Source organism: Thunnus thynnus, chromosome 21 (genome assembly GCF_963924715.1).
Source record: "Thunnus thynnus chromosome 21, fThuThy2.1, whole genome shotgun sequence".
Classification (NCBI taxonomy): Eukaryota; Metazoa; Chordata; class Actinopteri; order Scombriformes; family Scombridae; genus Thunnus; species Thunnus thynnus.
The window spans coordinates 18,669,587-18,695,578 of NC_089537.1; the positions used below are offsets into that span (position 1 = coordinate 18,669,587).

The window sequence follows — 25,992 nt, forward strand, 5'->3', positions numbered from 1 at the left end:
AACAAATGCATGGACTAGTTTTTCTGCATCTTTTTGAGACAGGATGTGCCTGATTTTTGCAATATAACGTAAGTGAAAAAAGGCATTGAAATTTGTTTTATGTGGGAGTTAATGGACATATCCTGATCAAAGATAACTCCCAGATTCCTTACGGTGGTCCTGGAGGCCAGGACAATGCCGTGTAGAGGAGCTATATCATTAGATAATGTGTTTCTAAGGTGTTTAGGGTCAAGCACAATAACTTCAGTTTTCTCTGAGTTTAGTAGCAGAAAATTGCAGGTCATCCAGGTCTGTTTGGAGTTTAGTTAACTGATTAGTTTCATCTGGCTTCATTGATAAATATAACTGGGTATCGTCCGCATAAAAATGAAAGTTGATGGAGTGTTTCCAAAATAATATTACCTAAAGGAAGCATATATAAGGTGAATAGTACTGGTCCGAGCATAGAACCTTGTGGAACTTCATATCTAACCTTTGCCTTCATGGAGGATTCATCATTAACATGTACAAACTGAAATCGATCTGATAAATAGGACTTAAAGTAGCTCAGTGCGGTTCCTTTAATGCCAATTAAATGTTCCAGTCTCTGTAATAGGATGTGGTGGTCAATGGTGTCAAATGCAGCACTAAGATCTAACAAGACAAGTACAGACAGAAGTCCTTTGTCCTATGTAATTAGGTCATTTGTAAATTTCACCAGTGCTGTGTCTGTGCTATGATGTGCTCCAAATCCTGACTGAAAATCCTCAGATAAACTGTTATGTAGAAACTCATACAACTGAGTGTTGACTGCTTTCTCTAAGAGAGAAAGGGTTGGTGAGATATAGGTCTATAGTTGGCTAAAACACCTGAATCAAGAGTAGGCTTCTTAAGAGGTTTAATTACAGCTACTTTAAAGGACTGTGATACATAGTCTGTTACTAAAGACAAATTGATCATATCTAATAAAGAAGTGCTAACTAAGAATAATACTTCCTTGAACAGCCCAGTTGGGATGGGGTCTAAAAGACACATTGATTATTTAGATGAAGAAATCATTGAAGTTAGTTCAGGAAGGTCGATTGGAGAAAAACAATCTAAATATATATCAGGTTTTACAGCTGTTTCTAAGGTTCCTGTGTTTGGGGGTAAATTGGTGCCAGTTGAGGGCAAGAGGTGATGAATTTTGTGTCCTATAGTTAGAAGTTTATCATTAAAGATGCTCATGAAGTTGTTACTACTGAGAACTATAGGGATGCATGGATCAATAGAGTTTCAGACAAATCATCATAAATAAATTCTCCTATTTTGTTGTACTATTGCAGTGGTGGTGTTAATTTTGATTAGGATTTTATGTATAACTTTTCTGTGTACTTTAGATTTAATTGATTGAAGTGGTCGGGGGTCAGACACAGTTTCTATGTGGTTTTGGGTGGGTAACTGCTCTAATGGGAGTGCAGAGAAGTGTGTAGAACTGCAGCTCTGCCTTCTGGTCTCAACTCTGGGTTGTCATGGTTTTGGTCTACTAATAAACTTGGCCATATCTCTAGATATGAAAGCTGCTCCATCCAACGTGGGCTGTATGCCGTGTCTCCTAATCAGGTCAACCAGTTCTTCCCCAGAGAGTCCACCAATTATCTACAAAGCCCACATCGTTTGCTGGACACCACCTCGACAGCCAGCAGTTGAATGATGATGCGGTTATACATGTCATCACTGGTCAGATTTGGCAGGGGCCCAGAGAAAACTATGGAGTTCGACATTGTCTTTGCATATGTACACATTGACCTTAGTTAATTTTAGTGACCTCCAATTGGCGTTAACGGGAGTCGTCACCGCCGAAGTGAATAATTTTACTTTACTTATGCTTATCCTTATCCAGCAGTATCTAATAGGATTCTGTGTCGCTCTGGCCCCAGGAATACATTTGATGATGGCTGCCGGTGTCACTAACTTCACATTTCTCACGATAGAGTTACCAGTAATCAGAGTTGGTTTCTCAGCGGATGTGTCGCTGAGTGGGGAGACCCTATTAGAAACATGAACTGGTTGGTGGTGAACTGTGGGCTTCTGCTTAGGGCTATGCTTCCTTCGGTCACTCAGCCACCCTGGCTTCCCGGCTGCTCCAGAGCTGCCTTGGGAACAGCACGAGCTACGCTGGGTCTGCTTGCACCGGCTACTAGGGGCTGATTAACTACAGCAACTAACAATTGGGTTTCCATGGTGTGGAACTGCACTTTTAATTCACTGAGCCTCGCCTCCATCACGGCAAATAAAATACATTTATTACATGTACCATTATCACTAAAGGAGGGAAAGTAATAGTTAACATAAGACACACCGAGCAAGAGAGCGAGAGAGAGAGAGAGAAGTCATCGCTAACTGCTAAACTAAAGTAACCAGCAGATCTGAATAGCATGTAAACAACTGTGGGATTAGTGAGAAAGCCGCTAACAGAAGGAGAGCTTGAGCAGAGCTAGTGTAAGTTTAAATGTTTAAATTTAAATGTACAGCAGGTAATTAGCCATTGTAATGAAGAATATAGCAAAATTAACTGGGTTGAGATAGAGCAGCAAAATTGCTACTAGTAACACAGAAACACCGACACCCAGAAATAAAACACTATGCTTACCACAGCATGTCGGCACAGCAGGCAGGCTGTGCGGTATTTACCAGTCAAGATCGTACAGTTTAATTGTTGTGTGATGCCTGCTGGTTTAAGGTATTTGAATAAAATAAGCTTTATTACTGGGCCACAAAGATGATTGTTTGGCTTACCTGTAATTTAATGTAAAGATATAATGTGAATGTTGTTTCAGATAAAATCTAATTCACAATCTATTAATCTGAAACAAAGATTTGATATGTTAAAAGGGCAGTCCACCAATTTTACACATGAAGATTACTTTACTGGTCTTGTGTGGAACTAATGAGAATATTTGAGTAATGTCCTTTGTGGCTCTTGAGGATCTTTGTCAAGTCTGGGAAAACACCTCTGATGTCATAGTGATGTCATGAGGGTTATCTCACCTTGGCTTGAGACTACAAATTTAGAACGCAAAACTGCTGTTATAAGGTGGGGTTGGGAAGTTTGAAAGATGTGGCTATTTACCAGATGGGGAAGATCTAACTAAGACACATTATCAAGTTGCATTATGGGAAATGTAGGATCCATTGTTTTTGGAGCTTGACCCATACAAAGGGACTAAAAGTCAGGGTATTCTGCTTCTGCTTCAAGTTTTATCTTTCTTTTTCTTTTTTCTTTAAAATCTCTTTCAAATCCCCAACTTTATAGAAGTCCTGCACTAAATTGCTGAAGTACTTTTGAAACTTTAAACTGTAATTTGGAAAGTTAAAAATAGGATGTCAAGATGTAAAATTGAGATTTGAATGTCTGTAATAACTGCTCTGCAGTGGTAATGTTTGCAGTGTAATGTTTGCAAAGATTTAATTTCAGAGTTTCTGAGTACGCCTTGCAGAGCTTCAACACACACCTCCAGAGATTAAAACATGCCCTTTCAGCTTTGCATGCTGGGATTTATGACATCATTTTAACACTGAAAAAAAGAAGCTCAAAAACAACTCAAACTAGACTTGGCGGGGTATAACAGAGGCATTTTTTTGTGTTTTTCACACTCATAGTTTAAACTTTTAAAGCTTACTTTCAGTTTTGTAGATTGTGAATTTCATACTGTCACCTTATAATGTGACTTTCTCAAACCAGATTACAGGTCCATCCATGCAAAACAATTACAGAGCATATGAGTGTGTTTCAGAAAGAGATTTATTGATTGTTTTGTTTGTGTTTGTCTGTGAGCATGTGTGGCTGTTGTATTGTCTTGAGATTTTTCACTTGGAGGCCTGATTCACTGTGGGCTGTCATGTGTTTAGCTGAGCTTTGTCAGTGTCACAGGGCTTTAGTAAGAGTGTGTCTTTTAAGTGTTCTTGTGAGTGTATAGCCTGTGTTGCAAGTGTTTCATGACTGTGTGTCTACATCTTTGTCTACCTTTGTGCACGTGTGTAGGCATGTGTGCTGTGCGTGTGTATGATTACGGAGCTGTAGTTTCAGTACCTGAGCAGCTGAATGAAAATCTCCCATGCACCTCTCTCCCCAGAGGTCTATTCAGAGTGTAAAAACCTGACACACATCATAATGTTATCACCCACTCACCGAGTGCAAGGAAGGGGGAGGGGGGAGGGGGGTAGCTAGCGTAGATAGAAGTGGGAAGGCAGTGGGAAATCCATTAAATAGACCAGAGCACCCAGCAGAGGAAGATACAGAGAGGAAATGAAGGAGGGAAAAGGTGGAAGAAAGATTGACATATGAGGAGGAACCTCAGGGCGTGCAGGAGAAGTGCGAAGAAATGTGACTCATGACTTTTTGACAAGAGTTGGGTGTGATAAGTCATTGCTGCAGAGTGTGAATCTGTGCATGTGCCTACCTATAGTCCTCAGGGGACAGGAGGTGGGTAGGCAGAACATCAGCGATTTGTCAGAGTGCCAATCACAGCACAGATAAACTACAGAGAGAAAGTCTGGTTTAGATACAGCAGCTTCCTCTGCATTTATCATGAGACACTTGCGTATTTGTGCATTTTGGGTTCTTTGTATTGTTCACTCAGATTATGGGATGGGCAATAAATCAAGATATTATCAATATAATGATGTAAGACTCAATGTCTTCTAGGATTTTGGATATTGTAAAATCAAGATTTATCCGTAACACTTCATTTTTTGGTTTGTAATTTGCAATTTCCTGAAAACAACCGTGTAATTTCATACTAAGTGTGGAGAAAATGGAAAGAATTTTCTGAGACATTATTTGAATTTAAGTAGTTGTGTTGAGATTAAAAATAGTTTTCAGAGGAATTTCTTTGAAATAACTGCTCCAATTAAATCTAAGTAAACATTGTATTCATTCATTATTAACTATTAAAAACTTTCTGTATATATTGAATTGTATGCCTGCCTAGAGACACATTTTACATTTTTGCAAGCTCAGCTGACCTGCTGTTGACTAATTAACTGGAGGTTTTATCAATTAAACACTGTCTCCATTTCCCCCATAACTGGTGCTATTATGAAGAAGACCTTCTCAGAAAACTTTACTATGAATTTAGTTATGAGTTCAAGTTTGATCGGTGTATCTTAAAAGTTTTCTTCTCCAGAGCTATAAAGTTATAGTTCAACATCAAACTTCTTTGCAGAAAGTTAGATAAGAAAATAGATCATTCTCATATCTGTCCGTTTAAATAAAAACCAGCCAGGAGAGGGTTAGCTTAGTTTAGCATAAAGATTGGAAAAGGGGGAAACAGCTAGCCTGGCTCTGTCAGAAGTTAGCAAAGTCTGTGTAGCAGCATTTTGCTAGTTGCCACATTGCAACCCCCATTAAAAGCACAAAGTGTTATTATCACACTGCAGGTTTTTAAAAATTAGACAAACGAGATATAACGTGCTAATAAGTGGGCTTTAGAGGTGCTGGTAGGCATTTGGACAGAGCCAGAACTAGCTGTTTCCTCCTGTTGTCTTGCTTGTCCTGCTAATCTAAGCTAACATGCTGTTAGCTGTAGCTTCAAATTTATTGTAAAGATCTTCTACCTCAAATTATTTCTATTACTGGCTTGACACACAATGATTTTCGCATTTTATATTAATATTTCTCAATTGAATTTGAATTCTTTATGTCATGCTTATGATATAAAATTATGTAAACACTTCGTCCCAGTTTGTAGCACTTTTAAGTATGTACAAACAGCCCCTTCAATGACTTTCTAAAGAGCTTGTTGTTGCTGCTTGGAGCCTGACACAAGGCTCACTCACTGTAATAAAAGCTGTAAACTCACATTTGTTCCATTGTTGAGTAATGGTTTGCCTTTTATTGCATTCTCCCCACTCACTCTCACACCACACCTCCCTCCCTGTTTAGTGAATTTCATTCCGTGTGTGTATGCTATCCCGAGCAGCAGGCCTCCATAATGACTGAAGCAGCTCGACAACATTGTGTACTGGAATAGCGCTCAGGTTTCACAGCGCAGCTCTGCTGAATGAAGAATGAAAAGGTTTGAGGCAAACGCGCAGCCTGACAGTTCTGAGTTCATTGGGTCTTTGAGATTCTAGGCCAGTGTTTTTGTGTTGTTTCAGTTTCTCTACACTTCAAACAATACAATTTAAGTCTCTTTTTTTATTGGTTGGTTGGCTTTGTGTTGCTAAATGCAGCAGTCTGATTTTGTTTACCATTTTTATAATGAAGACTGAGAGAATTCAGAGAGGCTGGGACTTTACAAATCCCTAAAGCCTCTTCTGTGGGAAAGCCCAGCCGATCCCCCCTCTCCTGACTGGTCCAAAGATCTGAGCTGTGATTCCCTCTGGCAGGATTTTATAGGGACACTGAAAGCTCTATTACACCAAAGCCTTTCCCTGACAAGCCAAATGACGTGATAACAGATGATATTGTGCACTGTAAACTGGTATAGAGATTTCCCTCTTTCTGCTTATGCTCTTATTCTTACTAAAATGTCTTGGGGTTGGGGGGGAGTATCTATAGAGCTGTTATTTACTGATCTTTTTCTTACTTATTCTAAGTGTGTCTCTACTTCCCATATAATGTTATATCTTCATGACATTTTAATGGTGTTCTAGGTCATGCAGAACTGGGGATTGCTTTTAGATTTATTTATTCAGGCAAAGTCAGCAGTATATCATTTGTTTAAAGTGTTTCTTATGCACAAAAACAATACTATATAAATTCACAGCTGGCCTTACTGGATCAGGTGTGGTTAAAGTGCCATTTCCCAACTCATGCCTATTTCTCTAAATAAATAATATGACATTCTTGCCGAGAGTTAGATGAGAGGGTTGATACCACTCTACTTGCTCAAGCTACAGCCAGGATACAGTTAGCTTAGTTTAGCTAAGCTTAGCATAACCGCTAACCTGGCTATGCTCGAAGTAAAAACACAAGGCCGCCTACCAGCACCTTTTTAAGCTCATTAATTAACATATATATTATATCTCGTTTGTTTAATCCGTACAAAAACCAAAGTGTAAAAACAAAAATGTGTGGTTTTACAGGGGGCTATGTGTTAATTAGCTTTAGTGCTAAATGAGCTTTAGAGGTGCTCGTAGGCAGAGTTTGTTACTTTTGACAGAGCCAGGCTGGCTGTTTCTCCCTGTTGACAGTTTTTTATACTAAGCTAAGATAACCATCTGCAGTTTCTAGCTTCATATTTACCGTAAAGACATGAAACTGATGTTAATCTTCTCAACTAAAGCTTGGCAAGAAAGTGAATAAGCATATTTCCCAAAATGACTATTCCTTTAACCACTAGTCTGTAATTACCTCTCGTGTGTTTGAACTTTTTGCATAGCATCTGAATTTGAAACCCTTAACAAAACCATAATGTCTAACCTTTCCCTCCGCTCTGTATTTCCATGTTTTTGTTCCTAGGCATGGCTCCAGAGGTATGGCTACCTCCCTCCTGCAGACCCCAGAATGTCAGTGCTGCGTTCTGCCCGAGTCATGCAGTCCGCTATCGCTGCCATGCAGCGCCGCTACGGCCTCAATGTCACAGGGACGCTGGACAACAACACTATAGAGTAAGTCACAAACACCTCTTTAAAAATGCCTTTGAATAAGCCACAAAATGGGACGTTGAGTTCTTCGAAATACAAGGAAACATTGGTGGGAGGTATCAAATTTAAACGGAATGGAAATGTTATATTGTTAGGAGTTAATTAATTAATTAATAATTGATAAAATGTATTTTGTCATTGTGTTTAAACGATTGATATCAGCTAAAAGAGAGAAATGCTACTCAGATATTAGATAAGTATTGCTTTCATATAGATTTGTGTTTATTTATGCTTGATTTTCATGATTCTTCAATCACTATATGATGAGGAGACAAGACAGAAAACAAGGGAGAACCTGCCAGAAGGGTCAATGATGTTGTAACAGTCATTTATTGTTTCTGATTGTTAACATTCACACAGTGGTCTAAACATTTTCAAAACAGGAGAGTCGCTCATTCATCTCCTGTTTTGCATTCTGAGGGCAAGAGCAGTTATTTTGCCAGACATAAAGTTACCCTGACATGGATTAAGTGGGGCGTTTTAATTTGACCAGAGGGACCTTTTACAGAGAGCACACCTCTGTTGTCAGATCAAAGGCTGCAAAATGCCATAGTATTGATACGCAGCGGAAAAGAGAGAAGAATAGGAACAGAGTTTGTCTGCTTCACATTCGATCAGCCACGAGCAGACAAGGATGACATGTGGGTTTAGAGGAGGAATTCAATTTTTGTTTTTACTGTAGAATGACAAAAAGTGTGAATGTGCACATTCAGCGATGTACTGGAGGGTAGACCCAAGTGAACAGAATCTGTCAAGATGCTTATGTAAGGTAATGTACAGTGTATATATACAGTAAATACAGTTACTGAAATACTGCTGAAACATATATTTTCATGCTTGTAAATCAAAATGTAATGCAGGTTTTACCAAGTTTTAACCTTTGTGTCTTTTTACCTGCAACAGCGTTCACTGACATTTACACTATAAATACTATCCATGCCAATGAACTTTAAAGTGGTGATGTGGTGGCCAGTGGTGTGAATGCAGACTAACAGCTGTCCATCCACTGACCTGAAACACAGTGTAATGTGATAAAGCTAACAGTCTGCCTGTTTTTTCTATTCCCCCCCCGCTTCTCTTGTTGATGTAGCAATAACACAATAAGGTGAGGTGTCTCTTGTGTGTAATACAGTATGTGTACATCATTTCATGAATGTATACGTGTGTACAGTGTGGGAATTATGAGGGATGTGCATGTGTTTTGTTTAATTACGAAATAGCTTTATGTGTAGTGCAATCATTCATTATCTGTGTCTGGGTATTCTCACTTGTACATACAAATGCTCAGAGGGCCTATATGAATCATTTTGTTCTCATCTGTTACCGTCACTCAGTCCGTCTTTGTTAACAAATCTGTAGACCTACACTGAATCAGAATAAGTTTCTATTAATCATGTCATCAGTGTCGACACTGATGAAATATGCTGCCGATGATACCTGCAGCACAATGACGGACGTGCCCTCATCTCTCCTGTAGGTGGATGAAGAAGCCCAGATGTGGAGTCCCTGACCAGATAGGAGGTGCATCCAAATTCAGTGTCAGGAAACGGCGGTACGCCCTCACAGGACAGAAGTGGCAACACAAACATATCACATACAGGTGGGTGACCTTGGATTTTTTTTTTTTAAATCAAGATTTGTTATTAACTTAATGAAGAGGTGGAGACATTACAGCATTTTATAATAATCCAACTGTTTTGCTATCCCCATAACCACCCCGACATGCACAGAAAATCCCAGCAACACACTGACCATCCCCATCAAGAGGGCTTTTGTCAAGTTGCGAAGATACCCACACAACAAGATTAACCCAGTATAGGCCAACAGACACAAAGAAATAACTAACTATCAGCACACACACGCACACACACACACACACACACACACACACACACACACACACACACACACACACCTTTTTGTTAGTATAAATGTTACTCACAGAGAGGCCGAAAAGGAAACAGCCTGCTATCATTTTTCCACACAGTTCTCACTCTTTTCCTGCAAATCTGCCTTTTTAAAAACCTCTTTCCTCAGCTCAACTCTTCTTAATGTGACAACCGATTTAAAACTGTAAAATTCTTGTAGACTTTAGACTGGAAAGCTATCTGTAGGCTTTTGTGCTTAAACATTTCCTCTCTACTAAACACATTTTACAATACTTGAACTTATGTAATAACAAGGAAGGTACAAAACTTAAGGGTCAACCAGAGTTCAACACAAAAAGTACATAGACAAACAAGCGACCAGTTTACTTTGCAACGTTCTGTATCACAAAGGCAATAGCAGCAAAACACTGTCTATCCAACATGCTCAACCAACAGAATATAGCTTAAAATACAGTATATTTACACCAGCAAGACCAGCTGCTCATCAGCTCTACAGTGCACGGCACTGTTAATGAACTATTTTATTGCACAAAGTGGCAACTAAACCCAGACAGCAGAGAAGGTATGAACTTAGACAGGAATTGCACTTATAACATATCCCTGGTGCATTCTTTACAGCCTACAGCCATTGTTTTTAGCACCAGTCAGCTCATGAAAAACCAAATCTGCACATCTCATAGAAAACTGCGTCCTTACACTCTATCAAGAAAACTGTCCATAACACTTTAATGAGAAGTACTTTGATTTTCCATTCTTGACTGTGCAGGTAATTACATACAAATTTAGCTGTGAATGTGATTCATAAACTGGCAGGTGAAGCCATAGCTATGAGAACATGATTTCAGTCAGGGGCACAGGGTTACTGACTATTAAACACCCCCTCCCCAAAAAATGAGTTTATTAATGCACAGCAGTGTAGCGTCATTGATTATTTAAATCTCCAGACATGCCAACAGGAACGGTCAGGATCTAATTTTAATTATTGTTCTGTGTTCTTCTTCACATCCAAAAGGTCAGCTGTTACACAAACACACAGTCCAGGTTCATACAGTGACATTGTTTGGAGTAAAGCAACCGTCCTCCTGATAAATCCTGAACTCCATCAGAGCTGTCTAAAAAAATTTATTTCAGAAGCTAAAAGTTTAATTCTGTTTCCTCTGGAGAGTTTCCTCTGTCCTGTCAGGTTCATAACTACAGTTTTTAGTAGTCAGGCTGCCGGAGACAATTCTAACCAGCATGTGTCAACTGGGTCAGTGAGCTGCGCGTCTCATCTCATTCCTTTCCCCACTCCACTGTCTTTACGCCCACGGTCTACATGATAGAAAAAAAAAATATTGCAACAACACAAATGGCCCTATAGGCTGCAGCTCCCCCAGCACCCCTAATTCCCACAGCAGCTACGGTTGAACCCGCATTAGGCTGACCAGGAGAAAACGCTGTACTGCCAGGGAGCGAGCAGCCAGGCTGACCTCGTTGTAGGCTGATGAGTCTGGTGGACTTAGTTAATGGAGGTGGTGGCGTTTTCTTCCTCCTCAACTTTTTTCAAATAACACATTAACGTTACAGTGCATGACAAGCCAGCCAGCTGACTGAAGGCAGCTCAGGAAGTTCTGAGTTTCAGAACCAGTCAACTTATTACATTATGGAAACCTCCTACAACAGCTTTGTTTTAATCAGACGACCAATTCGACACACACGTCAAGTCAACAAAAAAACAAGTTTATATTTATTTACTTCCATATATATTTTTATATTTATTGTTAAGAAACGTATTTTGATCAAACTAAGCCCATTACTGGCTACGTGCCTGTTACACCCAACACATACCATGTTCTTCAAACCTCGGACTGTAGAAGAACTGTAGAAGAGCTTTATCCCTAATAAAACATGTAGCACGAATGGGAAGGAGTGCCATACATGCACCAGAGATTTCATCACCGATTTCATAATTCACAGGCACATTTTCTGACATCAAGCTACATGAGTAATAATGTATAGGACAACATGCTGCGGTTATATAATATTTCTCTGTTGATTTAGTGAGGTCAGTAGCCCAGATTCTGTAATATTTTATACATACGATTCTGTCACTTGCCTCCAGCTCCATGTTTCATTGGATAATCCTTAAGAAGTGAGCGTGTTTTTTTTTTTATTTTTGCTCTGCCTTGAGGATAAATGTATGAGCAGTGTTACATGATAAATATAATCTAGTGGATCAGTGACCTACAACTGAATTAGGACTGTATATCACCGATAGCAGAACGGTTCGGCTTCACGCCTATGCATTTTTCTTTTTAAAATATTTCACTGGGACCGGGTTTGGAATTTGTTTCAGGAGCACTTGGTTCATCTGATGGCACAGATCTGAGAGCAAGAAAATGAGCAGGCTTGATGAAGAGTGGAGGATTAGATAGGTGGAAATGAGGAGTGGTGGAGGAAAAGCAGCTGCAGAGAGAAAGAGATGAGCTGAGAGGAGAGGAGGAAACCCCAGTGGAAAGCAGAGGGTGCTCTCTGACAGATTAGGGTTATATAATAGGATGGGAGCATTTTGTGTGTGTGTGTGTGTGCTCGTGTGTGCATATATGTCTGTGTGTGTGGTGCACAAGGATGTGTGTCTGGCCTCCAGTCAGTAGTCAGATGTGCCTGCAGCTGCTACTTTTATCTCATATTGGTGCAATGGAAGTAGTTAGAAAATGTAGCACATTTAATATCTTCTGAAGGCCTTTAAAACCTGAAAGGTGTCCTGTGCGGCATTTCAACATCAATACATTGTTACCATATTGAACTGTGAGATATTCCCATTTAAATGTTAATGAAAATCCAAAGTTTATGGTAAAAAAGAATAATACAGAACAAAACAGGAACCATTTACCCTCCACTATTCTACTATTCTACACGTTGACTTGAAGTGTCTTTACCTTGTCAGATTGTATATTGGCTGTTATCAAAGTATAAATTATTTCAATTGTCATTTCATTTCTTGGTTCTTCAAAACCAGTGCACACATACTGAATATATGCAGGGCACAAAATCCTCACCAGCCAAATGCCAGTGAAATAGGCAAGTGGCTGATAGATTTGCTTCATTCACCAGCCAAAAAAACAATGGTAATGTATTGAGTGGCTGGTAAGATCTGAACATTCACTAGCTATGTGGCGCCAGTGGACAAAAAGCTTAATTTTGAACCCTGAATACAGGAATGTATGGACTGTAAAGATATGATGAAATTGTACTTTTCAAGGTGCTGAGATCCTCAAACATGGTGACATTGCTTCGATGAAGTCCGATGGGACAAGAAACAAAAGAATTATTTAAATGAGCCCTCGTTTAGCTAACTGGTTATTAAAGTATTTGCTTTTTTTGTTGTTGTGGAGTGCACCATCAGATAAATGTTTAGTTTTTACTTTTATATGATTGACAATATGGCTTCTGACTTTAACACGAGTAGTGTTAGTTAGCTAACTAGCCAGCCCACTTAACCTCGCTTACCTGAATCCTGGAAACAGTTTTTTCCTGCCATTAATTATATTTATTATATTATATTTATATGTTATATCATATCACACATTACCACTAAAAATGACACATTTTCTTTTCCATGCAAGGAAGACCGTTTTAAACACACTGTAGATCATAACGCTTTTTTTAGAGTCCTTTAGATTGGAGATGGAAGTTGAAGCAAAAGGTATATTTATTGTGTGTCACATTTCCATAACTGAGTCTGTAATTTCCCTCCTGGTGGCTCAGATAAGGTGCAGCAGTAAAACTGGGTTCGTTGTGGGTTTGAATGCAGCTTGGGGCCTTGGACTGTTGTCATGTCACTCTTTCTCCTGTTAAAACTTCCTTCTTTCTCCTTCAAACTGTAAGCTGAACGGGCCAAAAAAATAATAAATAAAAAAACAACTCTGGCATTTGGAAAGTATAACGAATGCATGGCCGCCCCAGGTGTGTGCTAGTTTCCACACAGCCACATACAGTACTTGCTGTCGGGAGGCACTAATTAGCTCTGGCACCCCTACTGTTCTCCCTGCATGCAGGTACTATTATAGCACAGGAGTTGCATCCGGAATCATTATCACCTCACAACATGGACTTAAATATTTTATATGGCCTTAGAGTAGGTTGGGAATCTTTCATTTGTCGCTTTGCATTGCCTGTGCCTCTCTCTTTATCCATCTTGCCCTTAAAATAGGACACACATGCAGTTACTTTACTTACTTTGGTAATAGAATCAAATGAAACCATCTTTTTATTCCTTGAGTAGCCGCAGTTGTTGTTGTTAAGGCTGTTCATTTCAACTCCAGACAGAGCAGTACAAGGACAAGTGTTCATACGGAGCCATGGAAGCGCTTCAATTTTTTCTCTATATTTTCATCTCAGGAAGAGAAACATTTGCACCTTTGCAGACTCTCTGTGGGTCAGCTGATATTGATTTGAAAGCAGGGATTGTTTCCTTGTGTTTATCACGCTTGTACTCTGTGCATCCCTATCTACTCTACATAAGCACTTCAAAAGACAAAAGGGCCATTTCATGTTGCCTCCATAAGTTGCCTCAATCAGGCAGAGATAGTTTTCTTGCTCCACTGCCAGCCATCGCACTCACACTAACAGCACTTCAACTGATGTTCAATATTGTTTCTGTAATTTAAGGGTACTGGCAAATCTTGATGTATTTATTACTCACACTTGCTGTAGGTCAGTTGAGGACACACAGTTTTCAGACTGTTATTGATCACAATTTATATCACTTACGGCAAATGTAATCACAGACAACAGCAAGTCATCAAAACATGGTTGTTGTTGCCTTCAGTTGTGTGAAACTGTTCATTTCTGATAAAGCTATAATGCGATGTGTTGGAGTACTTGCACAGATCGTGGGATTGAAATGTGTAAAAATGACTCAGCACGGTCTCAAGGCATTTTGAGTATACACACTAAAATACAGTTTCTACTGTCATAAGTATAATTTATTTATTTTAATTTAATAGCAACTATTTGACCCATGATATTCAAAACTTTGTCATGTGAAAGGGTTTGCTGACAGTTAAAGCTGCTGTAATCAAAAACTTTTTATCAACAATGGATCAAATGACTGTCTGTAATGTGAAAGGTGTGGCTCGTAATGACGAACCCACAGAAAATTTTAACCTGACTCTGCACTTCCTCTCATCTCTAGGGAGCATTTCAGTGTCTTTCAGCTCATTGTTTTGGTTTCATGGCCCTTGGACTGTTTTGGTTCACCCTCACCGCCCTCATCAGCATTGTTTCCAGCTGTGGCAGGAAGCTGTTTCAAAGATCTAAAATCCCACTGTACACCACCTGGGCAGCACCCAACAGCAGACAGTTAGCGACTAGCTTGTGGACACATTGGAGCATTTAGCAGATAAAGAGTCAAATATTTCTCTCAGGAGTTGACTTACATTCATGAGGTAGCCAGAAACTCCAGATAAATGCTAATGTTACTCTGTGTCTGCTCGATAAGTTAATACGCCTATTTGCAAATACAGGTTAGCCGTATCAACTTAATAAGGTGATTATTTGTAAAGGCTATGGTTATAGCTTGTTGGGCTGTGTCCAACTGGCCAAAATCAGGTTGAAGTTTGGGCCAGTAGAAACCCTTCTGGGTAACATTAACTTACTCTTCAGATATATGCCTGTTGAAACAAACCTGTTCATCTTTGCAGATCTTTGCTGTTGACTGTTTGAACTTCTTACTCTACTGTACATTTCTGATGGTTTGTTCCTGTAGACTTGTCTTTTTTTAAAATGATTTATATTCCTTTTTTTTATATCATGATACCTTTAGGTGTCTGCAGGACTCAGATCTGTCAAAGCAGAAAGTCATTAGCTGAGGTTTTGCCAAAGCTTGTGAGAGTGTACAGTAATTAAAATAAACACATCTCTGCTAAAGTGGAAGTCAGCTGTTATCTCGTCAATTCTGAAAGAGGCGAAAGAGAAGTTTGTGGTTTGGTTTGAGCAATTAAATGAATGTTGCAGGTTATTCAGTAGCACTTTATTTATATTTCATAACCAGCCTTTATGCTTCCCTTTTCACTGAGTTTGATTGAATAATTAAAGAATCTGAGCTTACATGCAATATAAATATGCAGTATATAAATGTGCCTTGCAGCAGTTTACCCACCATGCAGAAGAAGATGAGCAACAGTCAAAGGCAAGAGACGTTCTGATAATATTTACTCCTATTATGGAAGATGACAGGCTGACAGCCAAACGGAGATGCACAGAAGAATTAAATGAAAAAGTGAACAAAGAGGAAGGTGACAGAGAGCACACAAAGGGAACAGGGTGGGTGGGAGGAGAAAAAAGGGAGCTCTTGAATCAACTTGAAATGACTGACAAAAAAGAAATTTGCACAATTTATTTACACACTGCACATGTAAGTATCTGCTGAACATCAGCCAACCAACTTTCCATTCAACTCAGACGCCTCACTACCGACAAAGAGCGTTGTGTGTTTACAAGCTTCTAAGTTGGCTGATGTAAAGTATACCTATCTGTCTATCCCGGGAGTGAAACCAAATTTTAATAGAGCATGACCCTGAGATATTTTTGGAGGGAATAAAGTGGTGAGAGGTTTTCCTGATTGCCCAAACCAGACTGTGGCTCTCAGCAGGCAGTGGGCTGTTGATAATCCTTAATTAGAAAATAAATTCCAGTGGCAGGAAATTGTCCCGTCCTCTCCACACCTGCAGCAACTCAAAGCCGGCAGGGGAGGACTCAGCTGTTTTCTCTCACAGATCGCTCCATTTAGCTCTCAGTTGGCGAACAGGATGAGCGTGAAATGGCAGCATGCAGAGAAAACACTGATAGTGACGGATTTTTTTTTTTTTTTTTTTTTTTTTTTGGCTGGTGTGATCATGTAGATTGACATGCAGCAGTATTCTCTCTTCTTACACTTGTGTTGGTTATAGTAAAACTAAACTGACTGTATTGTTTTCTATCTCACCATATCTCATGCTTCAGAGGAGTTAGAGGCTGTTTACTTTGCCTGATTAGATTCTGTTCTTTCATTGTTCCTCTGAGTGGACATCTAGCAAAATAAGATACTCTAGGTATGCTTGTTTTACCAAATACTTGGAGTGCCCATGAGGTTTATCAATTTATAATAGATTTGCTCATCCTGACAATTGAAGGAGAAATCCCAATCTGAGGCTTATTGGAGCACGATGATTAGAGAAAATGATCTAGTTGCGTGAGACGTTTGCAGAACCTTTTATAGAGTGTTTCCAGCCTAACTTTTCTTTCTTGTATCTGGTGTCTCTGCAGCATAAAGAACGTGACACCCAAAGTCGGTGCTGAGGAGACCCATGATGCCATTCGGCGAGCCTTCGACGTCTGGCAAAACGTGACGCCGCTCCGCTTTGAGGCTGTGCCCTACAGCGAGCTGGAGCGCACCAAGAAAGACGTGGACATCACCATCATCTTCGCTTCAGGTTTCCATGGTGACAGCTCGCCCTTTGACGGCGAGGGCGGCTTCCTGGCCCACGCCTACTTTCCAGGGCCGGGAATAGGAGGCGACACACACTTTGACTCAGACGAGCCGTGGACGCTGGGAAACCCCAACCATGACGGTAAGCATCGCTCAATATTAGAGAATTTTTATCATGGTTGACATCGGACATAGGATAGGATTCAACTCATGTGGAAAGCATTAATAAGTGAATATAGATGCTGGATATGTACAGCATTATCTGACCTCGTCACTCCCTACAAAGAAACACTGAGCTCAGTACAACAGGAAGTGGGGAGTGACAGCAACGATGTCCCCCCCCTAAAGGAAAACGTAGACTCAGCAGCTACAGGTGGAGGCTTATAAAATGATGTTAACAGCAGCAAGGGACAGCATAACTTTTAGGTGAGTGGTGTGGCAGCAGGCACTACCATGGAACTGGGTCGTGTGTCATTATGTTTATATTATTACTAATATTGGAATAGTAATTTATTAGACCACCGTTTATTGGGAAAAAAATACAATGCTATCAATGTATAGTGCTACATACATGTAGTATGCGGTTCCTACTGGTCCTGGAGTTTTTACAGTGGTTTTTTTCAGGATTCTGAGGAAGTCAGGGAATATTGTTTGTACAATTTCCTCACTACACAGGAAAATAGCATCATATATTTCATTGCTTGTTTCACAGCATTTTTGTGCGTTAAATTGGGTTTTTCAGGCCGACTGCTTATGAAACTAGACTGTTTACCTCCTCAGATGAGTGGTTCCGTTATGGATACACTCAAACCAAAATCCTTGAAAAAATGTGGAGTTTTAAAATAGCAAAAGTGGAGGAGGAAGATATTTCATCAAGTATCAAATCAAGTTTTCCACATGTATATCTACTCTCACTAAACTACAAATGTTGACGTTTTTCTAACAATTTAACCACCATGAAAACATGAAGAACTGTGACGCTGGATAATGGTTTTGCTGGTCAGTGTATTGTGGATTTCTGGTCTCTTCTGGTGTGATATAAGTCTGATCTGTTGGGATTTTCTCAGGCTTTTGTCTCTGAAAACATTGAAGCGCGGTGACAGATATCTCCCCTCTGTGAACTATAGTAATCGTGTCACCTCTCACTCCACGTCGAGCTTGTGCCCTGTGTACTTGCCCTTGGAGCTTTACCGCTTCTCAGGCTGTACATAAGCCTATATCATGGTCCATATGTCATTCTGTTGTGTGGGTTGCATGTTGAGCAGCTGTGTCTGTGTTTAATGTTGTGGTTAGGTCCAACAGATCTCTAAGTGTGTGTGTATGTTTACTACGTATGTGTATTTGAGAATCAGTGGCAGCCAGCAGCCAGTCGACTAAGCTTCCAGCTCGACCTCTGAACTCTGTGCAGCTTTCAGTGCGGTGATGCAAGGGCCTCGTAAGAGAGTAGAAGGAAAAAGAGATGGAGGAGAGGATGAGAGAAAGAAAGAAAACACTGTGAAGAAGACACAGTGAGTACATGTAATCGAGAGAAAAGACAATCAAAGCAAGTAGCAAAAGTTAAATGGATGCTTGGTTCTTGACTGGACGCTTGTGGCAGCAGGACAACATTTGTCTCTCGGAATCTAAAGGATGGATGTTTTCAGCGTTGCTCTTTGAATTATAATTAAATCTAAGGGACAAGCCTGCCCTGCGGTCCATAAAGACAACTCAAGAGGAGTCATGATGGTTACTGAGTCACGAGTCAAAAACAATGACTGAGATGACTGAGCAAGAGACTCCTGATGAAAGAGGGACACAAATGAGACAAAAGATGAGCGAGAAGGCAGAGTTACTAGCAGGAAAGCAGCAGAGATAACAGAGAAAGAGAGGATAAGAGAGAATGGCAGAGTATCTCTAGACAAATATTGGAGGTTCAAGAGCTCACAAGAGAGACAGATGGAGAGGGAAAGACTGAGAAGGCAGCATAGTGAGAAGTAAAGAAAACATTTGAAGAGGAAAGGGGAGAGAGGAGAGCAGAGGAGATGAGTGGGAGCTGTTGAGCACTATGCGTCGGAAATAGAAGTGAGGAACTTGATGTCGAAGACTGAATTTTAAGTAGGAGCGGAGGGGCTTTTGTAGGCTTAGATAATGTGTTGTGAACGGCTATATTTAAGGCTTTTGAGAATGCGTAGTTTGATCGAATCGACTAGAATCACTCCTGCAAGTTGAATAACACAATGGAAGTGATAACCTCAAGTAAACTATTGATGCTTCTGTTTTATTTTTGCGCACTCACCCACATGATTCCACTCATAAAAAACTCTTAATACATTTAAACACACATATGTGCACACATGTGCAGGTGAAGATCAGCTCCTGAGCACGTGCACACACACACACACACACACACACACACACACACACACACACACACACACACACACACACACAGTGTTGTCATCCCCACTGTCGCTCCTTGGGGGAAGGAGAAGCAGCTGTCATTGAAGGCTATGATTCACTCTCTTCAACACACACATACAGACACACACTCTCCCTGCCCTTCAATGCAATATTAATACAGCCCTGCTGCGGCCCACACTTCTGTGAAAATCCCATAATGCATGCAGTTCTATTACGCACTGTCCAGCTGGCTTTCTTGCCAAATATGAGCATGCACTGGCTGAATGCTGACTGCTTGCCGTGGTGGGGGGTGCTCTTACTCCTGCATGATGACTACTGCTACACTGAGATGAATCTCTGAAGGCTCCTACAGCATGAAGCTGAACATATTTTGTGCTGCTGTAAGTGTTGTGATTAATGTGCCATGTCCTTTTGTATGTTGTGTTTGTATTTTTGCCCTCTAATGCAAATCACATTTCCCCTTAAAGAGACAATAAAGATCTGAACTGAACTGAGATATTGAACAACTTTAGTTTAGCAAAGCATTTGCTGCAAATATCAGGTACTCTGTACTCCTGCCAGATTGTTTTTTCTTGGCACTGTAGCAAAACCTCATTGTGTAGATTTTGGCAAGCTAAAACTAAAACCCTGTAAGATAATACACTGTAAGTATTACTATTGTCACAACTAATAAGTAAACATTGCCATGTGTAGCTGTATGCAGTTGCAACCATTGATCAGCTGGTTTTGTGATGACACAGTGTCTCTTGAGATATGATATTGATACTCTGCCATCACTGATTTCCTTTTAATGCACACATTAAACTCTGTAATGTTTTGCTTTCTGACAGTTCAGCATTTTGCCAGCTTTGGCATTGAGACGATGGCGTGGCTTGATTGCTAAGAGGAAATTAAGTTCCTACAGTTTAATTCCTGCCTCATAACAATCTATAAATCATGACTGCGTCCTCCACTTTGGACTCTCTGTCCCCTCAAAGTTCAGCACCGTCAAGAGGGTTTGCTATCGGGCAAATTCGTTTCCTCCAATTTCACCAAAGATGAGCTTGAATTGAAAAACTAGCCAGCATATCTTTGCCCATTCGAGTGTATCCACTAATCCCAACAGTTCCACTGAAATTGACAGATCTTGCCATTAAATGTTACTGTTGAAAGCACATCACTAAAAGGAGCAAAAGACTGATTCTCCTAAATTATGATGGCACTGTTTTACAATCTCCTGTGTCTGTATGGAGTTGATGGAGTGAAGTTAAAGAGCCAGGTGCCTCACTGAGCACTGACAGGTAGGAGAACATTGTTTGGAAGATAAAACATGTGTCTAAGACCTTTTTTTATGCCTTAAACATGCCCATTAGCCATATGTGATTCCACTTGGCTGACAGTTAGACATCCCACCTCCCACATGAGCAAAGATGTAGGCTTGAATCAACCTGGTTATGTCTTGTTTCTGTCAGCATTTTAATAACAGCATGCGTGTTCATGTTCATTTTAATCTAGATATTGTCTCAAAATCTCTGATAAAAGATAATTCCATATATTTTCAATCCAACTTGTTTTAAGGATTTGTAATCCATCTACCAGCCCATGTAGCTAGCTCCTAGCTTTGCAGAGAACAGCTGGGAATGATGTAATTTTAGCCCAGAAACAGCACATGATGTCTGGCTTTTCTTTTCTCTTTTCGTCTCTTCTCCCTCATTTTATTCAGTTTTAAAACTTACTACTACACGTATTCATACACACACACACACACACACACACACTGGAGATGAGCTCCTGTCCGGTAAGCTGCCCATGCCAGTCATACCTAATCCTCTACACTGTTGTCGAGATGGATCAGTCGCCACGGCGACCATTGGCAGCATCACACCGTAGATGTTATTGTTGTTGTTTTGGATGATGACGTCACTGATGCAGACTGGAGGATTAATCCCTGTCTGCATGGAGATAAACACTCGCATACACGTGTTTAAGTACTCACATACACACACACTTCCTCTCTCTCTCACACACGCAGTTTTGTCTGGACCTTCACTCACACAGCAACTCAGGCATCTGAGAATAGAGGATTACTCGAAAGTTACATTCAGTGGGATGGTCGTTTTTAGCACGCGCAGCAAAATGAGGTTCTTATTAGGATTAGCTAATGGCATTTTAAGAGAGACGTGTGTGTGATTTGATGCTTTTATCACAGAGGAGAAAGTGGAGGGATGTCTGCACATTTAAAAACACAGTGGGTGAAAAAAGCAGAATCAGGCAGCATCAAGAGAGTGGCATCTGATCTGAGGAATTTCTTGCAAGAACTTAATATCTGTTGGAATAAATACATCTATTTCACAGTTTATTTCAAGTTGTCACCACCATAGAGTTTAATTCATCTGCAAGTGCCTAAGTGCCTTTTAGCTTTTCTACAATCACTGCCTCATCACCTTCATCTGGCCAATAATGCATACAGTAGACATTATCATCTTGGCCAAGTAATAAAAATCAGAATCCCAATCAGGACTCGACATTAAGGCTTGTCCGCTTGTCTGGGACAAGTGGATTTTTTTAGGGCAAGTAGAAGACCAGACAAGTTAAAGTCATAAAAAAAATTAAAAAAGGTACTTCACGTGTCATGTGTCACTCATTACTCAGCTATTTAGTTAAATTAATACATTCAGAAACAAATGTTTTTCCCCACGTCCAACTCAGAATAGGATAGCTCATTTTACAGGAGTTGCTTTGACCAATAAATAATAATTTCATGTACTTTTTTGGTGGGGGCCGAGGACGTAAGAAACCTCACTGTAATATTATCTTATTTTTATTTCATGTTTAACCTTGATGAATGTAAATGTGAATGACTAACAATAATATAATGTAATAATAAAATAGCAAAGTTGGCTCGCTGGTACAACCTCCTCTACTGCCCAGTGTGTTTGACTCCTCAGCTGACAGCAGCTGGACAGGAGAAACACTACGTGGCGCATTTAGATTTTATAACTGAATTAATACCAGGATGCACACTTGTTATGTCTCTAACTGTGTAGAAATCTGAGGTTTAACATCACAGATGTTGAACAGCATTAAAGTTCCAGCTAAACAGAAGTTAGAACATCTTGAGCTTCTGTACTGCACAACTATCAGCATAATGTGGATATTTGAATAGAAAATGCACATAGAGCTATCTAGAAAAAACTGCACTTTAAGTGTGACACCAGAATAGTACCTTCAAGGCAAGTCTGTCTTTAGGTGTATGCCCATGTCATCATCTGTATGAGTAATTGCGTCAAGAATGATTATCCGCACCTGTAAAGTGCAACAATCTCCTTCACAATCTCATTTCACCGTGAAGGCAGTCCTCGCAGACAGCAGCCTTGACATTCGAGAAGGATACAGCACACACTTTTTATCCCCTCTGTTTCACACTAGACACTCTCCTCTGTGCCGTGTGTGGTAACAAGTGCTACGGTTGACAGTGGACTCCGTGATGACACCACAAAGACACACACGTGCCAAACCCCAAACCAAGAGCCAGAACCTTTTTCTATGCAGCATATTGTGCCTGAAAAGAGTTCAGAGCTCCAGCGAGTAAAGTGTGTTTGACAGAGGTTTGGAGAAATCCTTTTTTATGAAGACTAACAGACGGATTTACACATTTCCACCCTCCCTCCCTCATTTCTCTTGTGCGTCAGCCTTTGGTGCTGCTTTATAAAACAATGGGGTTTGCAGTCGAGGGAAAGGATTTGTTTAAGCAATATTTAAATGAACAAACATTTCCAACAGTGGATTAGAGATCCAGTTTTGGCTTGAAGAAGTTGTTTGTGGGTTGTATGCTGTCATAATCAAAACCCGTTCATATTAGAGTGGTTTTGTTAACAAAGTGGAAGAACAAATACATATCCAGTTGGCAGAAAAGATAAAGTGGATATACTGTATGAAACCTGGCAGCTGGGTTTGCACTTGACATGTTCATAGATACTGTATACAAGATATATCAGCATCATTGTTGATTTTACAAAATTGAGCAACATCCAAGATGATTGGCAAACATTTTGTTTCGTGCATCCATCCAGGAGGTAGATAACAACACTGTTATGTAATCTCAAACCTGTAGGCACCTTGGACTGACTTACCTGCTGTTCTCTCCCAGCATTTCCTCTCTCTCTTGAGCTTTATGAGAAGGACAAAGTCACATTATAAAAAATAAATAACATGTTTAAGGAGAAAACACATTGATTGACGTGCTCTGTCCTTGGATGTACTGTAGACAGCCTCATTTTATCTTTAACTGTGAGAATTCACACATTTATTGTGTTAAGGATTGCACAATGATCACTGCTAGCATTATTTTAGCCTGGATAACACAGAGTGAGAGACAACAGTGGAGCCAGGGAAGGAGTGCATGGGGGTGGGTAATCAGCCAATATCCCTATTGAGAGTGGGACATCCCTGGGGGCAAAACAGAGAGGAGTGATCCTGAAGCTCCTACAGCTGCCCTACATTCCTAGCCTGCTTGGCTGTAGAGACTGATAGATGAATAGCTGGGACAGATAGATGCTTAACGGAATAAACTAAAGACATTATAGATTGCAATGGAGGAGGGCAGAGGTTGGATTGGAAATTCACAAAGGGAGAGTAAGAAGATGGAATATGATTGGATGAAACATCATGGAAAATGTTTCAACAAAGGAAAAAAACGGGTTGCAGAGGCAGAGCGCTGGAGGGCAGAAAGGAGAGGATTGTGGAGGGATTTAGTGTGAACACAGGATAAAGAGAAAAAAAACTGTAGCTGAGATTGAGATGATTAGATTGTCTTTTCATCAGATCTCAATATGTCACGATCACTTTGAAAGGGAGCGCATTTACAGAAGGCGTTTTATTTGACAGTTTTCCATTTCTGCGCGACAAAAAAGGCGAACAAGCAGACGTTCATCCCAGCTTTATCACAAGGTCATCTTTGTGGGCTGAAGCCGCTGTGTTTTTCTTTGTGAAAATCAAAGTGATGCATGCATGAATAGATAAGACAGATTCCATTTTGACTTTGAGTCATACTGATGCTGATTTGATTTTTCAAAAAATAAAAGAAAAAGAAAAAAAAGTTTCATCACCACTGCTGCTGCATACCATGACTGACGCACAAACACCCAGCCTCACCCGAGGGTGACTTATAAGGCCTGGTATGCCTTCAAGGACCTCCGGTAGTAGAAGTGAAAAGTATGTAACATAACACAGCATGCGAGCTAGACCTACACACAGGAAATGAGAGATTCCTGGGCTTTATTATTTTCTTCACCCTTGCCCCCAAAATGAACCAAAGAGGTTAGAAAAACACATCATCACAAGGAGGAAAAATAGGCCAAGAATTTATGTTACCAGGTATTGGGATTGGATAACAGGGGCCCGGTTGGCAGGGCACTCAATAACAAAGTGATGATTGGCTGAGGGTGGAGTTGTCGGGATGGGCTTGACATTGATCAGCTGATTGATTGATGGTTGTTGCTCTGCGAAGGAGAAAGCTCGGCTCCCTGTTGTCGATTGGCAGAGCAGTTTATCATCGGTGTCCAGTTCTGTAACTTGATTGTACATTCCAAGTGGTCGTCAGTTTGGGTGTGTTACCAGAAGACAATGAAAGATCAATCTTCAGCTTCAGTGGGCAGTCACTGTCATGTGGAGCCCAGCTGCCTCAGTCAGGGTATTGTAAAGGATAAAAAACAATGTAGGAAATATAGAAAAGAAGAGAATATTTTAAATGTTAAAGCAGGTAGAGTACAAGAGAGGAGAAAGGAAGAGAGATTGAGGAGTCGAAGAGCATATGGTGGCAGGTTTATTTTTAGGTTGCTACTCCTACTGGGTGATGAAGAGGAAGCAGTGGATTCAGTGTTTTCCACCCTGTTTCTCTTTTTCTGTTGTGTCCTCCCTAGTCATTTTTGCTCCCACTTTCTCCATTAAGATCAGTGGGTTCTTGTTAGCATTTGATGTGTTTCCAAAGCACCATTCAAGTACTGTTAAAATAATAATGACTGCAAAAGAAACTGGCAAAAAAAAAAATAGAAAATAAAAAACAAAACTGATTCAGATATCCTGGAGACTTTTAATATATGAAAAAGTAATAAGAAAGAAAAGGAGAAACAGATTTTTTGCTTGATTCATAAGGTGATGTTTCCTGCTGGGCTGTCCATTTTTTGTGCCAGGCAGTAACATATTTTAACAGCCAGCAGTACCCAAGATTGAGGCATAATTTATCCCTGTTGTCCAGACATTGGAATTACATTGTATATTTTTCCACATGTTTCCTAAAAGAATGTCTCTGCCAGTTGTTTGGACAAAGTTTTAGGAAGTTGAGTTTGTCTGGAGAGCATGTTTTGTTTGTCTGCTTTCAGAGTATGGTCGCACTAAAGTCTGTGCATTGTCATGGTCTTTTTTTAGATTTCTTATCAGGTACTTTGGTCAGTTAGTCTGCAGCTATGTTTTATTACAGTTTGTGTTTGGATATGTCATTCCATTTCAGAGAGTGATGTATTTTTGTTTTCCTTAGTAATAATTTGGTCTGCGTTTCTAAGTGACTGTCACTGTCACTGTTCGTGTCCTGTGGCTGGCTCAGGTTTGTGATGTCAGCGGGAACTCCTGTGTCCACTTCTTAGCAGGAAAGGCCTTGATAGTCTT

The 25,992-nt window shown here is 40.2% G+C and overlaps 1 protein-coding gene across 2 annotated transcripts in view; it reads left to right on the forward strand.

Annotated features, from left to right (window-relative positions):
* The window catches only part of LOC137172906 (matrix metalloproteinase-16-like), an 88,932-nt gene that overhangs the window by 16,094 nt on the left and 46,846 nt on the right, over window positions 1-25,992 (forward strand). Inside the window, exons 2-5 of one of the 2 annotated variants that reach the window (XM_067577500.1) lie at window positions 7,427-7,575; window positions 8,702-8,716; window positions 9,089-9,211; window positions 16,788-17,092. In XM_067577500.1, the coding sequence (XP_067433601.1) occupies window positions 7,427-7,575; window positions 8,702-8,716; window positions 9,089-9,211; window positions 16,788-17,092 (592 nt within the window). The remainder of the gene's footprint in view (window positions 1-7,426; window positions 7,576-8,701; window positions 8,717-9,088; window positions 9,212-16,787; window positions 17,093-25,992) is intronic. The other variant, XM_067577501.1, reaches the window with a different exon arrangement.